General features: G+C 31.3%; 2 protein-coding genes across 3 annotated transcripts; one reads left to right on the top strand and one right to left on the bottom strand.

Annotated features, from left to right (window-relative positions):
* Positions 1 to 2,941: 2,941 nt before the first annotated feature.
* On the top strand, positions 2,942 to 7,844 carry LOC122598009. The gene is made up of 8 exons (XM_043770614.1): positions 2,942 to 3,137; positions 3,408 to 3,535; positions 3,940 to 4,319; positions 4,720 to 4,796; positions 4,923 to 4,959; positions 6,274 to 6,484; positions 6,818 to 7,217; positions 7,476 to 7,844. The coding sequence occupies exons 3-8, from the start codon at positions 4,007 to 4,009 to the stop codon at positions 7,593 to 7,595; spliced, it is 1,158 nt and encodes a 385-aa protein (XP_043626549.1). The 5' UTR covers positions 2,942 to 3,137; positions 3,408 to 3,535; positions 3,940 to 4,006; the 3' UTR covers positions 7,596 to 7,844.
* Positions 7,845 to 13,627: 5,783 nt separating this feature from the next.
* On the bottom strand, positions 13,628 to 17,784 carry LOC122595641. 2 transcript variants are annotated; one of them, XM_043768049.1, is made up of 4 exons: positions 17,667 to 17,784; positions 15,552 to 16,481; positions 14,385 to 14,981; positions 13,628 to 13,936 (listed from the first exon to the last, which is right to left on the bottom strand). In XM_043768049.1, the coding sequence occupies exons 2-4, from the start codon at positions 16,419 to 16,421 to the stop codon at positions 13,895 to 13,897; spliced, it is 1,509 nt and encodes a 502-aa protein (XP_043623984.1). In that variant the 5' UTR covers positions 16,422 to 16,481; positions 17,667 to 17,784; the 3' UTR covers positions 13,628 to 13,894. The 2 variants fall into 2 exon arrangements, with proteins under 2 accessions (XP_043623984.1, XP_043623985.1); XM_043768050.1 differs by lacking the exon at positions 17,667 to 17,784 and adding an exon at positions 17,540 to 17,654.
* Between the last annotated feature and the right edge of the window lie 2,786 nt (positions 17,785 to 20,570).

Genomic DNA, 20,570 nt, shown 5'->3' with positions numbered 1-20,570 from the left:
CAAAAAATATTTACCGAACGTTTATGAAACATAAATTAACAAACGAGAGCTTTGTTCATATATCTACCCTCATTGATACATACAAATTGTGACGATACAAGAAAACGAACGTCTCTAAATATTGTATCTGTTGTAGTGTGATCACTTTGATGTTAATTATTTGTCCCTTTTTTCTTTTCTTTTTTATCATTCGGAGGAACCGGAACAATGTTGTTTTCAAAATGCCAAAAGTGTCAAAGTGGAACTTCTTTTTGATTAGATTGCATTAATTATTTTCTTTCGTTGGATTACTTGTAGAAGTAATTAAAGATGCAAAATTCATATTACTAGATTGAATATATATATATATATGCTCTCGATCCAGTTCATACCTTCCATGGTTGTACGTATATGAAAAATACTGCATTTTCTATTGATATGTACATGGAGAATTTGGTTAAACATATGGGAACAAAATATGATGATATAGTTCTCTCAAAGATTCCTTTTTGTTACTCTATTATATAAATATAAATGCTGAACTATATTGAAGTCAAAGTTAGTAATCAAAGCATAATGATGCTATCAATCATACGTATTATAATGTCAAAGTATAATAATGTCAAATTGTGCATGCATGAGGCAATATTCCTTTTCATTTAGCAAATAGAAAAGGGAACCCAATGCATGTCGATTATTTTTGTTCATTTTTTCGAATAAAAAATAGAAGTTGAAACAGACTAGTTTTAGGTGTATAGATTGATCAAAGACCCACCATAATTGACTACCAACTTCTTGAGTAAAAAAATAGTCATTATATATATATCGAGCAATAAGCATACGCCATACTGACATACTGTGAATGTAATATAATCTGCAACAGAATGAAAGTATAGGGACATATATAAACTTAATTTAGGGTTAATTGAAATGGAAAGAAAGTCTTTGTTTTAGGTAAGAAGAAGATGAAATAATGGGTCCATGATATTGAATGGAAATGGTCCCCTATTATTAGTTGAAAATTCGCGAATATTTGTTTTAATTAAACTACTACTATTCATACTTATGATATCGAGTTATGTTGAATGGTCTAATGTTGTATCTTAAGTTAATCGTTCTACTAATTAATTATATGTACATTTGTATTCAAATCGATCATAAACTCTAAGAATAGTCCTTGTCAAGAATTTGATCATATCCAAAACAATGTGGTCGTTAATCATTGAAAGAATATAAACTCGACGTACTTTATACTCAAAGATGTGTAACCAATTGATCTTCTTGTGTTAATTGCGCTCAAAAATGTGAGGCATTCGAAGGAGCTACATACACCTGATCCGTGCGAACAAAGTGATTCTGGTGTAACTCAATTCATGGAAAAATTTACTTCAAACCCATGATAATTTATCCAAAAATCTTGATAGTTAATTCACTTAACAATAGTTTTAGCTCCACCCATGTCTTCAATTGTCTTACCCTCAAAAATAAAGACCTTAAGGCCGGTTACTATAAGGGGGGCTTTCTTGGAACTTCTTGTCTGCTAACTCAGTGCCACATCACCTAGCTAGCTAGGACTCCCTTCAGGATTGTCCCAAAAAGCTTCTTGAAATTTCTCCTGATCCCATTTCTATATCTTATCTCTCTCATTACCCCCACTCCCGTCCCAATTTGAGCTTCTCCCAACTTCTTCTTGAAGAAGTTTGTTTAGGACGTATGGTGGAAGAAGTTTGCTGCCAATATTGTCCAGCGTCCAAGGCTCCAAAGACTCCCCGGAGAAGTCCTTAATCCTTATAGTGACTGGCCTAATGGTATAAAATATTCGTTCATTTGTTACTATCTAACTTGATTTTGAACAAATTTTGTTAGGCGATAAATATAAAACAGAAAAAGAGCACCAAAGAAATGAATTATGCCTGCAGCTTCCTGAATCATTCTAGCCAAGCCGCCTACAATTTATAACATGCAGGAACGACATTGATCTCTAGTAGACCTAGCTAGCTAGTTTCGAATATCACAAATTATAACATGTCCTCGTAGAGTACTGAAAAGTTCCATGTCAAAATCATTCTATCTAGCCGCCTACAATTTCAAGACACATTTTTACAAGTTTTAATTATAGACGCAAATTAAAGAATATAAGAATGTATACGTTATCTTGCCAACTTATTATTCAATTCAAACAAGATTACATATAATTAACACTACATGTGTGTCGTGAGTTGGGGTGCAATATGTTGAAAAAATGAACAATTAAATTTATAGACCAATAACTATTGTTATTCGATTATAGGTGTAAGAGTAAAAGTAAGAAATACTTGTTTGTTACAAAGACACACATAACAAGTGAGCACATAAGGAACTATTTAATTTATTCCACTATAATTGCACAAATTTTCAAGTTATTCATACATATCTCTTACTAGATCGACTACTTGTACGTACCTTCTATTAAATTTTCCTTTTAATTCCATTGACTATAGGTAGAGAGAAAATAGAAATATTTAAGTTTGTTAATAATACTAATATTAATTTGTAACCACAAGAGTCTCTAAAACAAAGGTCAAACAATTAATTAAGATAATGTGATGAGAGACAGAAAGATTTGATTATATAATTTAGGGCAAGACAACTGTCAAAAGACAGAGGTAGCTAGAGAAGAAGAATAAAGAGGATTATTGGAGTCACATGATATACTTTATTTTTCAATCAGAAAGAAAGGACCTCACTCACCAGTACATTAAAATTAAAAATTAATTCTAATTAGACATTTTACTATTACTATATACTATACGTACCATATTTCATTATTTGCAAGTGGAGCGTCCCAACCGACCTTCTGTTGATTTTGTTTAAGAAGAATAAAAGCCCCCCCTCAAAAAACAAAAGTCTTCAATGAATGTAAATAATAAATAAATATATATACATAGACATCCGGAATTTGGTTTAGAAAAATGATGGTTTTATTCCATTTCTGAATTCAATCATCCCAATTCCCAACATCCATAGAAAAACAGATACACCTACTTCTATATCTATATATACACATATAACTTCTTTATTATCTCTCTTTCTTTCTTGGGTATCTTGAGCTTCAATCACTTGTTTGTTTGACTGATTGCCCAATTTAGATGAGTTCTTCTTAACAAGCCATCATGAAGGTATTTATAAGAAAAACAGCCAAATTAAGAACAAAAGAAAAATTATTGGTCTAGCTTCATCTTTGGCTTTAAGTTATAAATCATATGTATTTAAACTGGTGTTTCTAACTTTTTACAAGTTCTTGTTCTCAATCTAGTTTTTCTTAACCACCACAAAACCTTTAGATGTTTGATGATCATTTATATATTTTATCAATTGTTATTAAATTTCACAAAAAAAGAACGTTTTGCGTGCGATTATGGCAAGTTGACTTCACTTTAAATGTTTAGGGGTTGCTCAAGCATTTGGAATCCATCATCATATCAACCAGAAAATTGGAGACGGTTAAAGAAGGGATATTATCGTTTGGAAGAAGGATCTAGCTAGCTAGGGTTCGATCATCATCAAAAGATAGGCCGTAAGTTGATATATGAGTGATTGCTTATCTGACAACAAATTTTGATCATGCGGTCTAGCTTATGGTTCATCACGTTCACTTCGTTCATACCTTTTAAACTTTCATATATATTTGATTTAATTATCGATCGAATTCCTGGAACATATGCATATTAGAACAAGGATTAAGCAAAAAATAAGTTGAAATAGTATTTTTACCTTTCAAAATTTGTGATTTCCCTACTCAAATTGAAGATTGAAACTTTTCTACTCAAATTCTTAGCTACAAAATCCAACTATGTGGCGAAATAAGAATGTTAAATATAACCTTAATTAGATTTTATTCATGCGTTGCTCTTGTATAACCTAATTAAGTTTAGAGTTACATATTCGTATACTTATTTTTGTTTTGATTACTAATTGCAGTGAAAGTTCAACTTTAGAACTTCTACGTTTTGATTCTATTACATATAGATATATATAGCAAGGAACGATGTCAGAAGATTTGGATATCCAAGAGAGTACTGAAGAAGTTAGTTTGGATCAATACGGAGAAAACACATCGTCTATTTCTTCAATAAATAGGCATGTCACGTCTTTTGATTTGAACGAAGAAGCAAGCAGCCAAGAAGAAAATGATTTCTCTGCCGAGGATGAAGAGAAGAACGAAGAAGGAAGTTCATCATCAAAGAATAGAAAAGGTCCGGTTAGGCAATATGTGCGCTCCAAAATGCCTAGACTCCGTTGGACTCCTGAACTCCATCACACGTTTGTGAACGCTATCGAAAGGCTTGGTGGACAAGAGAGTAAGTTATATATATATATTATGCCCAAAAAAATTGATCGAAATAATAACAAATTTCTTCTTCTTTTAATCATTATCGACTAGCGTATATATTGCTAATTAACACTTGTTTCGAACCATAGTAATTAAATTATTCCCTAGCTATTGTTTGTTGTTGCAAAATTAAGTATATGTATGTATATATCACAAATACGTAGGACACACTTGCAATACCTAATCAGTTGAATTGCTTCTATAGTCTTAGCTTAGTTCCAAAAATGAAAACTTATAATATAGATCGGAATAAATAAGTTTAATTAGTTGGTGATGGATAAATAATAATACAATTCATTTCGTTTATTTAATGATTTTAATTAGTTGGTCAATGCATGAAATGTTTTTGGCCTTTTAATTTACTGCAGAAGCAACTCCAAAATCTGTTCTCCAGCTAATGAATGTGAGAGGATTAAGCATTGCTCATGTTAAAAGTCATTTGCAGGTAAAATTTAAGGTTTGTCATTGACTTAGCTTATATTTAGGGCTTCTCCAATCAATTAATGTATACACATTATTGATCAGTTATTAAGAAATTTAATCCGGCCTGATTATCATTTATAATTGACAGATGTTCAGAAGCAAGAAACTTGATGATTCTGGGCAAGGTAAATAGTTAACCACTCTAATTATTCCAGATAGGAAAATAAGAAGTTTAATTATCTATATATATGCATCACCATATCATGATCTGATCGAGGGGTGTTTGATTAATTTGAAACTAAAAATTACTTATAGGAATGAGATATAGATCAATTTTTATATGGATAAATGCGTAAATCATGAACAAAACTTTGGTAATTACATTATAAAAAATAAAAGTTATCAAAGTTACTAATATATATAACAGAAACCATCTTTCAGTTTTTTTGGTTTCGATATTGTTACTTTTGATTGATGGTTTCTATTTTCGACTAATAGTGGGAGTATCAGAAAATGGTTTACTATTGGTAATGTGATTAACCACTACAAATAATATTTTATTTGTCCATACTTTTAGTCAATATGAACAAATTAAAAAAAATTTCATGTTTTTATGTGTGTAAAAATATAGAGAACTAAAATTGTATTTAATTTTGTTATGCTTTTAGTTCTTCGTATCTTTACACATATAAAAGCATGACAAATATTTTAATTTTCACGCTAACTAAAAGAGTAAAAAATATAACATTATTTGTAGTGAACGTTTAATTCTATTTTACGTGTTTGTTCATATCTTAAATTAAGCAGACGGTACTTGAGATCAAAACTCAAAGGTTCCTGTTTCTTTTTTCTTTTTTTTTTTTTTATTGTTTGCTTCTTAATTTTTTCAAAACCAAACCCCTCCAACCGAACACTACTCACGCCCACTAAATATATATATAGTATTCAATTACCAATAGTAGATACAATTATTTTACTATATATATGTTACTTCCATCTCAATCATTAAAATAGGAGTAAATTTGGAAGGACATGCAAAAAGTTTAACAAGACTTCGACATTTCAACATTTCGACTTTTCGACGCCCAGCCGGAATTATCTTTTACTAGATCAACTAGCTAGTTAACCAGTTGATAAAATTAATTAATTGAAATACGTAATTGAGATTGAACTTGTCTCATTAAATAATGACATGCGACTCAATATCCGTATAGCATGCACAATTAAGTAAACGAAATCCTTATCTGTTGTTTATTGGAATTATATGTTTATAATTAAATTAATGAAAAATAGTCAACTATTTTAATAAATAATCGCAAAAAGTAGAAAATGTATTATGTGACTTTTATCAAATTTAAGGAAAATGTTAAATGAAGCCGACGTGCATAAAAAATTATATGTTTCCATATTAAAAGTTCACGTACTCCTGAATTTTATGATAAGTGTACAACTATTTAATACACCTGAATAATATTTTGTTACATTGTTAATTTCTACAGTATTATCTCAAAGATCTACAATGACAATACAAGGAAGACCACACATTTATAGCAATCTATACTCCAGAAGTAATCCCTTTGAGCACTTGAAACTTGCAAATGGTGGGATTGTTCTAGCAGGAAATTTAGAAGAGGGTAATCATCACCATAAAAATCATCTTCATGATTCTGCCTTTCGGTCAACACGCAACGTCCAAAATTATCTGTCAAGGTATGCTTAATGCATTCAAATTCAATTCTGACTGTTTGCCAACCGATTAAGTCCACATTAAGACATATATAAGTGTAACATGATATCCAACTAAATTTGAAGTAAAATTAAGACATCCTAATTTGTTATTCTGCCATTTATTCAATTCTTTACTGGCATTATTGGTTTTCAGATGCAAAGAAACATAAAAATGTGCATATTGAATTAAGCTAGCTAGAGTGAGTGAAATTACTCTTAATTCCATGAATTTAAATATGTTAACTAGCTGGTTTTAGGCTGATGATAATTTTTTTTATATTTTATATTTACATGTTGATCTATAAATCTACAAAGGCACCAACTATGGCTATCGAATCAAAATCTACTGTCTACGCCCGTGAGAAGAGAATGTGGACGCGGGAATATGAATGTTATGCATCAAATACAGCACAAGCCATCCGATTCAAAACAAATTGTTAATACATTGGATTCAAGAATCCGATATGGGCCTATGAGACCTAGCCAATTTCTAGAGGAAAAGAAGTGGCCGCCACATGATCAAAGAAAAGACCATTGGTTACCTGTTACAAACAATTTTCCAAACAGTACATCCTCGGATCAATTAGGTATTTATCAACGTCAATGGTATCGCCGAGAGAGACAAAGGTTTGAGCACTGTCAAACATCATTCAACAATTCTACAACAATGTCGAATTTACAATCTGAAACCACATTTCCCTCATATCTACTTGAGGTATCATTCACTTTTGACCTTATCACTTTGTTATATTAATTTTTGAACGAAGAAGATCGCTCAAGTAACTTGACCTATCAAGTTGTTTTATGAGGTAAACAAAACTAATAAAATAAAATCCAGATCCACAGTAAAAACCCCACATGCTTTTACAAATTTTACAACTTGACCGGTCAAGTTGGTTATTAACTTGAGAGGATTCTCACCCATTTTTAAATATTATGACATGTTCCCTTGTCATTCTCGTTTTTTCTTCAGAATGAAACGAAGCCTGATTTGCAGCTTCGCTTGAGCCATAATAAAGGCGTAGACGATCATCAAAGGAATAATACGCCTGAAATCAATACAATCCTTTCTCTTTCTTTGAAAGAGACATAACCATCATCCTAGCTAGAGTAAGTTAAACTGCGTAATACGATTCCATATATATGTAACATTAGGCTGGACGGAGGCGAGTACTTAAGATCTGACCAAGCTCACCGATTTACATAGGAGCTAGTGAGATCTTCAAAGTACTTGTTTTCAATGCCATTATTTACAAAATTCTTTTCTATCTAAAGTAGTAGGAAACATTTGCGTTGTAGTTCAGTTCGCATGTAAAATTAACAATATCGTGGCTATTTTGTACGATGGATTTAGCCTAATTAAGTGCAGTAACTAGATTTCATCAAAAGGGTGCATGGCATGCATGTTGTCCATATTATCAAATAGTTGATGCATGCTTTAGTTTTGGCTTTTATATCCATGTATGATACATGGAGCAGGAATTATGAACTTGATAGGAAACTTATATATACACACTTAATTAAAGTACGTTTCAACTTGAAAAACTATTTAGTTTACTTGAAAGTTAATTTTAATTTTCCATGATAATTATAGAAATATGTAAAATGGTTTGGAAAGAAAATTTTTTTGCTTTGGAGGGAAGGAAAAAGAATTAAAATCTTTAAGAACTATTTTTTTTTTCCTTTTCTCTGCATTTTATGTTATACTTTTAGCAATCTTCGATAATATTGTCATTGTTAGCCAATGTTGTTGGTGGCCCGTTGATAAGGTGGGAAAATCAACAGTCTCACTTCCCACATTTATGGGGTGGATTAATAGGGGGTTTTTAAAAGTCTTGGTTTCAGGCATACATGTAATTTAGGAGTAGGAGTATGATAGAATGTCGTTAAAAAAAAAACTAAAAAAATATTGTCATTGCCAAAAATATGTTAGACTAGAATAGTCAAAAAATGATAATTTTTTTTATCGTTAAGTGACATTCTGACGACAACATATTGTCATTGCCGAAAAGCCCAGTCCCCTGTTGTCTTTTTTTCTTGTAATTAGTTAGCATGTTCAATTGTGATTTTAAACAGATATATACAATTCGAAGAAAATTAAGAATTGAAACTAGGTGAGAACGGGTACAAATTAAACACCCGAAGCAATTGCGTGCTTAATTACAATTAAACAACATATTTACAATGCAACTGTTTCAGTCTATGTTCGTTCTACATACAGCTATCACAGTGAATGAATATGAGAATAAAAATGAAAGTATATATAATGAAGATTTTAAGTCACCAAAAGTTGGTAGTTTGTGCTACCATTTGATAGGCCATATGCCAATGACTTAGTGACAACCTTTATCTTCTTTTATTAATTATTTTTTGGTTTTATTAAGAACTTGTATTTTGATTGTTAGGCCAGAGGAATGAAATCGTTTAAATATGCAGTTATGTTTAGTGTCATTTGTTGTCAAAACAGAATTTTATTATAGGTGCCCTTAATATTGTTGGGTGTAAGTCCATTTGTGGTTATGCATGGGTTGTATCCTTCTCAAGAAAGTTGTGGCACTTTCTGTTTACGTTTTTAAACAGAATATGAAAACATATGTATCATTGATTAAAGGGAAAAATACATAAAAAGATAACATATTTACATAGAATTCCTAAAAAGAGAAACCTATTTAGTTTTCGTCTATTTAAAGGATCCAGTTTTCATAAATTTTCTAATAAAGGAAATATCGTTAGTTTTTGACGTCAGGCCTCCATTAAGTGCCACATCACCCTTCTTTTTGAACCCCCTGAACTTCTGAACCCCTTCCTGTTCCTCTGAAAATGCAACAACCACGCCGGAAAAACTTTGACCTTCGATTACTCCCTCGTTCTTATGAATCAGGACCTGAAATCAGTTGCAACATGTTTAGAAATTAATTCCGTACAAAACCTGACCAAAAGTAAGTTCGCTCTCCTTCTCCGGAAAACTACACAACTCGCCGGAAAATTTAAAATCGCGATTACTCTCTCGTCTTTTCGAATTAGAACATGAAACCTGTTGCAATCTACTCTAAATTCAATCTCGAACAAATCCTAACTAATTTTACAGTCCAAAAACGTTGCCTGAAATTTCGACAACTCGCTGGAAGAAAGAAGAACACACTAATACTCGATTTCGAGGTCTGAAAATCAAAGTAATGATTTCTGATCACAAAACCACAACGAATTCAGATTCAATTTATCGATTTATGCACTTAATCACTGGAAAACAGAGGTGATAGAGTGGAATAAGGTGGAGATAGTGATGTAGTGGTGCCGGTCGGCAATTTTCCGGCGATTCCTCGGCAGCAGCCGGTGGTGGTGTGGCACTTAACAGAGGTCGGGTGTCAAAAACTAACGATGTTCACTTTATTAGGAAATTTATGAAAATTGAATCCTTTAAATAGACGAAAACTAAATAGTTTATCCCTTTTAGGAATTTTAGGTAAATAGGTTACCTTTTTGTGTATTTTTTCCTTGATTAAACAGTGAATACATGGTCGATATTACAACTTGTCTTACAAGAAAATACATAAAACTATAAATGTTAATTTTTTAGACTAACTAGAAAAACTTAAAGAATTTTACAATATAATTGAGTGACACACACTTTATGGTGACAAACACCAAGTATTTTAGATGCGGCTGTGTTGCTTTATATAGGGGAGGAATTAGGGCAACACAGCCTACTCTTGATATAGACTGATGGTGGTTGTCGAGACCTCATTGGCTCATTGTACTTGAAACCAGAAGCCTCTGTCTTTTTTACCAAAACGGGTATGAAAGAGATAACCCTTCTTTTGGTTTCAATTGTACCTTTGCCATACAAGGTAAATTACAATTGGAAGAACCACGATGTGACTTCTTGTCTTATTTTGATTCAAATTCTTCCCGCCTTGACTCACAATTTAGAAAGGAAACCACCCGCTGACAAGAGTCATTGACTCGCTGAAGACTTGCTGACGACACATGTCAACGACCAAGTCTGGTCAGCGAATCCCTGACTCAACAAAGTTTACCTATGAATACATAGTTCAGAAAAATGGATAAAAAGAACGTACAACTCAAAGTTGACATAAATAATGCTAAGAATTTAAAAGTGTACTAAAAAATTAAGATGACAAAATGAAAAAGTAAGTAAATTCAACTTATATGACTTTTACAATTGAACTCCAAGATGAAATATTCTTGAGGATAGGTGAGAGTTTTCAACATCATAACATCCTCAATTAAAAATAGGATGAAAAAAAGATCAAAGTTAGGTTTTGGGCAGCTTGCAAATTGCATGTGGTAGTTGATTTATTGTTGACAGTAACACCAAAGCCAACCATTATAAGTTCACATAAATTCCATCATCATTTAGGGTTTCAGTCATTAAATCCAAGGAATCTTGACTTCTTTATGTTGCCATTAATATTCCTGTAAAAGTTTTAAAAGAAATTTAATTTGTAAAGAAATGAAATGAATAAGGATTGTTTCTTTTGAGTGAGGGTCTTGATTCAATATTCGGTTCAGTAATTTGCTTCCCCTGTCATGGTAATCCTGAGGGTATCTCCTTTGGGTGGTAATAAGTTTAGCGTGTGGCCGGATCGTGGATTCAGGGTTCACATACGGTCCGTTTGGATGTTGCTACTGTGAATTCTCGAGCCATATTACAACTAAATTTATTTTAACTGTAAATTCTGGATCAGTGGTATTGGATTTCGTAAATCTAGTTTCATTTTCGGGGGAAACTCATTATTTAATAACCCTTGTTTCTAGTCTTAAAAATATTTTGCTCACACTAAGATTTAAATTCAAGCTTTATAATTTTCAAGTACCAATCCATATATGAATAGCTCCGTTAAAAAAAAAAAAGAGCTTGATTATTCTTTGTATGTACTAAATAATTTTTTACATTTTTGCAAGTCAAAGAGGCATAAAAAAAATATAAAAAAATTATATATGTTAAGAAAACGTATATACAAAAGTGTTACATGCTCACTGCCACTAGAAGACAGGTCAAAATGTGATAAAAGAACAAAAATCATTTTAGACAAACCATTCTAATTGGAAATGATGGATAAAATAAAAAGAATTTTAATATATTAAAGTATTTCTCAATTCTCATAGTGGGTTGAAGAAAAGTCTTTAATGAAAAGAAAAAATCTTTGTAAAAACTAATACCATTAGGGTGAAAAGGTTTTTATGAATAAGTTGATAATCTTTAACCTTTTAATCAAAAGCTTTTTTCATGTTTAGTGTTAAAAATAACTCTAGAAAAAGTTTTCTATAAGAAGAGATGACATTTTAATTAGTTGAAGATTATGGATTAATTAAGTGGCAAATTTTGAAACTTTTAAAAGCTTTTTGCAATTGTTGATGCTCTTAGTATGCATAAATATTTTTGGATGGTTCATGGAATGCATATATACTGTTGCTAGTAATTTTTGTAATCAATTACTCGTGTTTAGGTAAATGTTGCTATTACTTGATACTTAATAGAAATTTGTTAGTTAGTCATATGTAATGTATGGTATTTGGGCATGTCCAATCTTTATCTCTATCTCTATATATATAATAAAAAAGATTCTTTCTTATAAGTATTTTTAAAAAGTTTTTGATGTGACAAATTCATGCATATTTAACCTTAAAATTTTTTTTATTAAATTATGATGTCATATATAAATAAAATAGGAATAGTCCTTTACATATTTAATAAAAGTATTAATTATTTATTTTTAAAAAACACTCTCTTATATAATATTACAAATAAAAATATCTTTTTTTATTTATTTAATGCGGTAGTAATTATTATTGTGTTACTTGATTTATTAACTATAAATTTTTTTATTTAATTATGATATCATATATAAATAAAATAGAAATAGCTCTTACATGTTTAATAAAAGTATTAATCATTTATTTAAAAAAAAAAGTCTCTCTTGTATAATATTACAAATAAAATGTCTTTTTTTATTTACTTAATGTGGTATTCATTTTTATTTTAAAAGTTATTATAGTGTTACTTGATTTATTAACTATATAATTATATTGTGTTAGTTGAATTATTAGATTTATATCAAGTTATAATGTTTTAATAACAAACATTATATATATATAATTTTAAAATTCAAATTGACATGTACGAATTGAATTTAGGTTGATTAACTAGTATTATCGTAGATAAATGAATTATAGGATGTTTTGATGTGATACTAATGTGATCCCTGGGTCATAGAAATTATACACGGTGCCTTAGTAGAGCAAACCCTTGAATTGAAAAAGGTCTCTATCGACAAACAATGCTTTGTAGTTTGTACAAACTATAAAGGCATGCAAAGACGAAGTATAAAGATCTTTTTGAAAAAAAGCCGGAAATCTCCAGTAGGCTTGCTTGGTCTGACCAAAGGAAAGAAATGGGATTTTTGGATTATTTTTAAACTGGAAAATCGAGAGGCCCAAAAGATCAAGAGTGTGGAAGGCCCAAAAGCTTCAAAGGCTTGTTTACTTGGTTTTTTACTTGAGAAATGCTGTACAAACAAAAATTTGTAAGAAATTCTTTCTTTCCGTCGAATATAAGTCATTTTTTTTTTAATCTTTTTTCTATTTCTTCGTTTTTTACCTTTTGATCAATATTTAAAAATTGAACTTTTAATTGAAACAATATGGTGAATATGGTTATATCGTTTGTACTGACCGTTTTAACCAGTTAATTAAATTTAAAACACTAAATTATATGTAAACAATTTATACATACAATCATGATCATATAAAAGTCATATAAAAGGATTACCATCGTATAAAAGGATTACCATTAGAGTTTATACCAAAAAAATATATTTTTTAGATTTAACTAATCAGTTTTTTACCATTGAAAACTGATTTAACTAGGAAAACCGCTCGGTGTAAGTCTTACTAAAATTCACTCACAATAAAGCCGGTCATTCTCAATCATTCGAGTAAGGGTTGAACCCGCGGGTATATTGCTTCGAGGGGAAAGCAAAATATTACAGTGTTAATGCAATAATAGCATAGAATGAGATGTAATTGTGCACCATAATTTTTACATAGAAATATAGAATGAGTAAAACTGTGAAACTAACTACATTTGGAGAGTAATAAACATCAATGTAAACAGTATCTCATTGGTTTCTATTACAAATCAAATCCTTGGGAGAACAATGCGTTCATCATACATAAAATAAGATCAATTGTTAACAAGTTAACACATATGGATGTAAAAAAACATCATCAAATCCCAACCAATAGGCATCTAAAACTATCAAAAAAACAAACAAAAAATGCAGAAACCTTACTCACCAACGGGCCATCAGAAAACAAAACAGCCTCGTATACTTCACAAGTTAACCATCTTGTCATTTTTTTTCCTTTTCAAAATGATATCTCGGGGTATTTGGAAACATTAAGCAGTTCCTGAAAGGCAGTAAAAATGATTTACTATAACATGATTAAATTATTCAGATTCAGAAATAATAAAACAACTACGAACGACCATATAAATTATTTATCAGGCCATTGCGCCCAATTAACTTAAAAACGGCTTGATTTGGGTAATGTTTTATAGTGGGTCAGATGGTTAAAATGGGTAAATAAAAAAACTACAGGAAATGAAAAACACTTAATCGTGTTCAACCATAATAACCTTCTAAATCATTCATTCCAGATCCATAATATAGCATATGTGATCATGTTTGATCCTATTAATTTGTCAAAAATTAAACATTTTTGAACAGAAAAATGCTTTAGGTCAGCCCCAACCTGACCATACCAAATAATTACACATTTTTATTGAAACAAAATTTTGGCCCGTTACCCAACCTGCCCGTTTTATCATCTCAGGGAGTCAAATGAGAGACTTTACCTCAGAATACCGAACATGATCATGATGCACATTAGAAGTCTTCACAATGGTCTCCCATTTGGGACCATTTCTGGGACTCTTTGCTATGGGAGTTTGTTGTAGCTTCTTTTGAAATGGACTCTTTAAAGTCATCTTTCGCCACAGCCATGATTCTGAGGGTGATTTAGGAAGTGGAGGGACCTGAACCAGAGCCTCAAAATCAACACTTGGTTCAACCGTTACATCATTGGGTGTCGGGTCTGCTGGTTTTTGAATCCAATCTATATACAATGTTTTCTCGGGTACAACTTGAGGAGTATCATGTATCAAACGAGGAGAAAAATGGCTTTTCACATTAAGCGAAGGGCAAGTTTTGGGCTTAACAACTTGATTTTGAGCATCTTTCGGAACTCCAAGAAAACGAGCACCGTCATGGAATGGAGACCGAGGTGACTCGTTCCGGTATGGGGATATTCGACCACTACGAGACATACCTCGATGGGGAGATGATGGTAACGAGTCACCTGAACGAGTCAAAGGATTTGACTTGAGTTGAGTTTCGTGCACCTCTTTTGCTCGAGACTCGGCTCTTTTCCTAATTACAGCATCCATAGCTTGCTGCAAAGAAAGAAACTTTAGAAACCAGCAACTTCACTGCTATACGAAATCAAAGGTGTTTAAATATGTGTTTTGGAGATGATTATCTGATTATTGCGACTTGAAATGGCAGTCATCAAACTTATATGTTTGAATATCCATTTAATGTTTATTATTGGAAGGATTGGGAGAAAAGTCTGCTTACGGAGAAGAAGGTAGGAACGAAGTTGTGGCAAAATCCTTACTACCGTTTTCTCGCTTTCCTCTTGAATGTCACCCTGCTTATGATTATCTACTTGTTTGCGGGTCAAATAATCAGTTTCATTTCATTGCAGTTAAACTGATTTTGTGAAGGTATTTAAAGGTAAAAAATTTCAACCTATATACTAGTCTTTTAACATAATTTGAGACTTTTACTCTCATTTCTCAGGATTCTCTCATTTTCCACAAAAAAATGACTTGTTTGCCATCACTTTATCAAACTTGTCAAACACCAAATACCCAAAAAGTCACTCTCAAAAGCCGCATTCAAACAACTAGAGATATGTTACAAAATTCATGATCAAGTTCAAACAAAAAGAGAAATGATACCTTCTCAAGACTTGGAGTTAACGGTCCACTATAAGAAGTCCTTCGAGAGAGTCGTGGAATCCGGCCAGGTGACTCAGGAAATTGAGTCTGACTCTGATGAACCTTAGTTTTCGGTCCTGGCATTGGATTCGAGAGGCACGAAGAACGTTTTGTGCAGATTTTAGGCAGAAAAAAGCTGAAACCCTTTTTGCCAGATTTCTTCTTGTCCTCAACCACATCACTTTCTTTATCTTTCTCATTATTATGATTAACATACGGCGAAACCGGATTAACTGGATACTTTTCAAGCAATAAAGGCCTCAACTCGCCACTATAAACTTTCTTAACATACTTAGGAGGCTCCATAACTGGTGCTTCTTGCTTTTTTGTTACATATTGTGGAGTTTCAACAATCATAGACTTTGCAGCAGGTAAAAACCGATTCATTAGATAATCACGAGTCTGCAAATCTGAAGCAAACGATCTAGAAGATTCTATATCACTATTCCCTTCACTAAAATTACACGAAAACGAGTTAGAAAGAGTTGAGATTGCATCAGCATGCCCATCTTCTAATGCTTGTTCATCAAGAGGAACTGCCTTGGAAGGATATCTCTGAGAACTTGGGACGTTATTCGGAATATGTGAAATGGGCTTTTTTCGGTCTTTTGCTTTTCCTGGTATTTGTTCCCAGTTAAACGGAACAGCCGCAGGTTTAGTAACTTCTTGCTCTGGTTCCCATTGTGCTCGAGCAACAGGAAGTGATTGCTGTCGTGTTGGTTTCGATTTTCTAACAGAATTGTAAGATATTCCATCTATATTTGTAGCAGTTGTTGATAACCTTCTAACCGATAATAAAGGGGCATTAAAATCAAGCTGCTTTTCATCCATTTTTCGAGCTTTTGATGGTCAAGATTTAGGCTTTTTCAAATGCTCCCCAAATTACATAAACTAGAAATTCAATAAGAAAAAAAAAACAATTAGTAAAATATGGGTCATTAAACTTGCATAAATGTAAGAAAAAAACAGAGGAAATATAAGAATCCTATGCTTGCTTAAGGAAAAAGAAAACAGGAGAACCATAAATATGATTAAAGCATGTAACTTTATATATATAAGTTATGATACATATACATCTTTGATGATATTTCAAGTGGGTATTCAATAAAAAAAATTAAAAAATAACACCAGAAGCTACTAGTTTTAACAATGAATTGCATTTTCTTTAGCTTTTTACACATCCTAGGAACCATCTTCAAGTCTCTAAGCATACATATTTTTATGAATATACATAAAATGCCAATCAAACTATGCAATGTATTCTAGATATGAAATGAAAAAAAGAAAAAAAAAAAACAAATTGCTAAAAAGTACAGGAAAAAGAATCCGAATTATGGAATTCAAAAGCTTAGGCTAAGAAAATTATAAACTTCTAGTAAAAAGGGAGAAAAGTGGAAGGTTCAAAACCATAATACTTCAACTCTTCAAGATATTGTTAACTGTTTTGAAGAATGGAAGTTAAATCTAGATAGATAGATAGATAGATAGATACATATAGTTTTGTAATTGTAACTATACATTTTAGAATACACACATACATATAACAAAAATAAAAAATTAACAAATAAACATTAAAATCTAAGTGTACTATTTTTTAACAATGAATTACAGTTTCTTTTACTTACACATCATAACAATATCTTCAACTCTGTAATCATACATTTCAGAATATATATATATATAATATATATATAACCAATCATACAATAAATTATGTTCTGATATGTAACAGGACATCTGCTAATAAGTACAAAAAATTATTATAAAAAAAAAAACCAAACAAACAAATTGCAAAAAAACCAATTATGGAAATTAAAATATCAGTTTAAGAAAGCTACAAAACCATAATCCCAAAAGATATGTATTCCTTTTTTTTTGGTTAGGAAAATGGAAAATTAAATACAAAAAGATAGATATATAGAAAGATAGATAGATTGTGTAGTACATACATACAGATAAATGCTGATATAGTGTAGTACTAGTACAATTCAGAACACAGATTTTTGTTGCTTTTGGGGATGAACAAAAAGAACAAATATAATGAAGAAGGATAAAGTAGATGAAAGTGTGGTTTACCAGGAATGGAGAAAATGGGGGGAAGAAAAGAAATATGTGGCCTTAAATGATGGCGAGACTTAAGGGAGGGAAAGCACTAAAATGAAGTGATTGAGAGAAAAATATATATATAGATAGGTTTTAGATATATAATGATTATTATATGTATGGAGTGAGAGAGTGGGGAACTGGGGATGTGCCTCAAGTCTACTAGTGTGTGTGTGACTAGTGTATAGAATGGGGGACTGGGGGGTGGGTAGGGTAGGAATGTAGGATAGAGTATGAACCCTTGTAGGTGCCTTTTGCTTTAGGGTAATGACCAAACAAGTATGATGAGTGGGGTTTCATATGAGACCAAAAAAAGAGGATGGGGATTGATTATGGAGGTTGGATTTCTTCAATTTTCAATTCAATTTAAAGTGAGAGAATGAAAAGATGATGTTTGACACTTTGACACATTTAAAGTTCATAATAATAGTAGGAGTTGTTAAATGGTGGTTTATTAGTAAAGTTTTTTTTGATTTTAGGTATATTCCATTCAAACAAGGGTTGTGAACTTGTGATACGAATATTATCTTATATAAGGTAAAATACAAGTAATAATTAAGGTTTTTATTTAAAGCAAAAAAGCTAGCTTATATTTATGGTATTTTAATATATTATAATCCTAATGTTTTGTGTCGATATATTTTGATTATCATGATGTTGTCTATATTATTGGCGTCAAATTATATAGTATCACGTTTAAGAAGAATTATTGCACTCATGTGTATATTATAAAAATATGTATTGTGTTGAATTCTTTGAACTTAATTTAACTTTCGGTTAACAAAAATTTGGTTGCTTTTAGATGTAAAATTTTAATTTGAGAACTAATATTTATATGAAAATCAAAAAATGAATCTCAATCATCCATTTTGTTTGATTTCAACTATTATATTTATTTTCTTTCTCTTTTCTCACATTTTCCTCCCTCCCATTGCTTCCATTCACGTTTCTTCCGTTATCCGTCGTTGTCACCACCAACACCATCATCTCTGACCACCACCACCCGTACCATCATCTCCATTCACAATTAATCTCTCTCTCTCTCCCTCTCTCACTCTCACTCTTTCTCCCTTTATCTCTATCTCTCTCTATGCTCATCTGCCGCCGCCGTCGCCATGACAGAGCCATGGCAGTGAGGGCAATGCCCGTACCATATCAAACCACTACATTATCTCTTGGATTGTCGTCCATCAAATTTACACCATTTTCATATGTGTCCAGCTTTCAACCCCTTTATAAATGCCTCGAGGCCGGTGACAAAGAATGGCGAAACCCCCTGAACAGCGCAATCGTTCGATTAAGGGCTACGCCCGTACTATATCACAGTTTCAAGCAATGGTAGTGGTGGTAGCGGCGGTGGACAGCTATAAACACATTGTGTTTCGTTTCTAACCATAACCTGTTTGCCCGAAAATAATGGTGGCGAGTGGCGATGCGCCCGTCACCAGAAAAAGAGACTGAAGTTATGGTGGTGGTGGCGGATGATCGTAAAAATATGATCGGCGACGGTGGATGGCGGTGGAAGAAATGGAAAACATGATTAGAAAAAGGAAGAAAGATAGAATAAATCTAGATCTTAGAATAAATAGTTGAGATTTGTTTTCCAACTTTTACTATTTCTTTCTGTTTTTAATGATCTAACTCTTCAGATGTATCTCAAAATACAATAATTTTAGTAGATTTTAAGACATAAGAGCACCCCCAATGTCTGGTGTATTCTTCGTATTGGCTTTCGAATACGGTCCACACCATTGGGAGTGGGCCGTATTCCATCGTATTCGGAGCGTATTGGTCCAGTCTGTGGTGGGGAATACGGAGAAGGAAGCTTATTTTCTTTGAAGGAAGCTTATTTTCTTTTCTTTTCTTTTCCTTTTTTTTTTTAATTTAAAGGTGACAATTCATATATATATATATATATATATATATATATATATATACTGGTACTAATACATGTACGATGTATGGATTTTTTTATATATTGTACAATCAAGATTTTAAATATAGAAAATAAATTTTATACTTTATTACATGCATTTGTTCTTTCAAATGCTTTTGGTCAATTAATATTATTATTATTTTTCTATGTTAATAATATAATTACAAACCGATTTAGACAATATAGCCTAGATTATCCGTTGTAATATTTGATTTGTATCTTTCAGAAAATAATAATAATAATAAGATAATACATATAATACTTGGTTAGCTAAAGGAAGAGTTTTTTAAAAACCTCTAGAAAAAGTTATAACTAAAAAAATATTATAAACTAAAAACTAACATGCATTTTTTTTTATTAAAAGTTATAACACCTGTCAATTATATAATGATATGAATATTAATGAATATTATAAATAATTGAGAATGTTAAATTCTAATGTAAAAACTGAGTTAAACATGTCGAAGATTAAAAAAAAGAGCAAAGGGTGAAGACATGTATATATCCTAAGAATCAAAACAAAGTGAGAATTTTATACGAACTCAAATCAAACAATTTGATTATAAAATATAATATATTGAGGGTTATAGATATTTTACATTAATAAGGAAATAGTTAAATATTAAAGCATTAAATTAAAAAAATAATGTTTACAAATTAAAAAGGACACTTGTCACGTAAGAAATATGCAGTGTCATTTAAACAATATCATAATCCCGTTTTGGTTTATTGGTAGATTATATATCTATATAATTATTAAAAGAGTAATTAACCAAGCCTTTTAAAGCCTTTTGCAAATTTAAAGTTATCTTAAAAAATTGCCACATAGGATTTTATCCATGAGGCATCTTCATAATTTTTTTTCACAATATTAATCTTTTATTTTTTATATATTAAACCAACCTTAATTTTTTATAAAATAAATTGTAAAAGGATGAATG

Source organism: Erigeron canadensis, chromosome 4 (genome assembly GCF_010389155.1).
Source record: "Erigeron canadensis isolate Cc75 chromosome 4, C_canadensis_v1, whole genome shotgun sequence".
In the NCBI taxonomy this organism is placed as follows: domain Eukaryota; kingdom Viridiplantae; phylum Streptophyta; class Magnoliopsida; order Asterales; family Asteraceae; genus Erigeron; species Erigeron canadensis.
The sequence above is the reverse complement of the archived record's forward strand: the minus strand, read 5'-3'. Positions and strand labels throughout refer to the sequence as shown.

Coding starts and splice junctions, on each gene's coding strand:
- LOC122598009 (XM_043770614.1), top strand. CDS start 4,007: ATGTCAGAAGATTTGGATATCCAAGAGAGTACTGAAGAAGTTAGTTTG. Junction 4,797..4,922: donor ATGTTAAAAGTCATTTGCAG/GTAAAATTTAAG, acceptor TATAATTGACAG/ATGTTCAGAAGCAAGAAACT. Junction 4,960..6,273: donor ACTTGATGATTCTGGGCAAG/GTAAATAGTTAA, acceptor TAATTTCTACAG/TATTATCTCAAAGATCTACA.
- LOC122595641 (XM_043768049.1), bottom strand. CDS start 16,421: ATGGATGAAAAGCAGCTTGATTTTAATGCCCCTTTATTATCGGTTAGA. Junction 14,982..15,551: donor TAACTCCAAGTCTTGAGAAG/GTATCATTTCTC, acceptor CTTTCTTTGCAG/CAAGCTATGGATGCTGTAAT. Junction 13,937..14,384: donor ATCATGTTCGGTATTCTGAG/GTAAAGTCTCTC, acceptor ACTGCCTTTCAG/GAACTGCTTAATGTTTCCAA.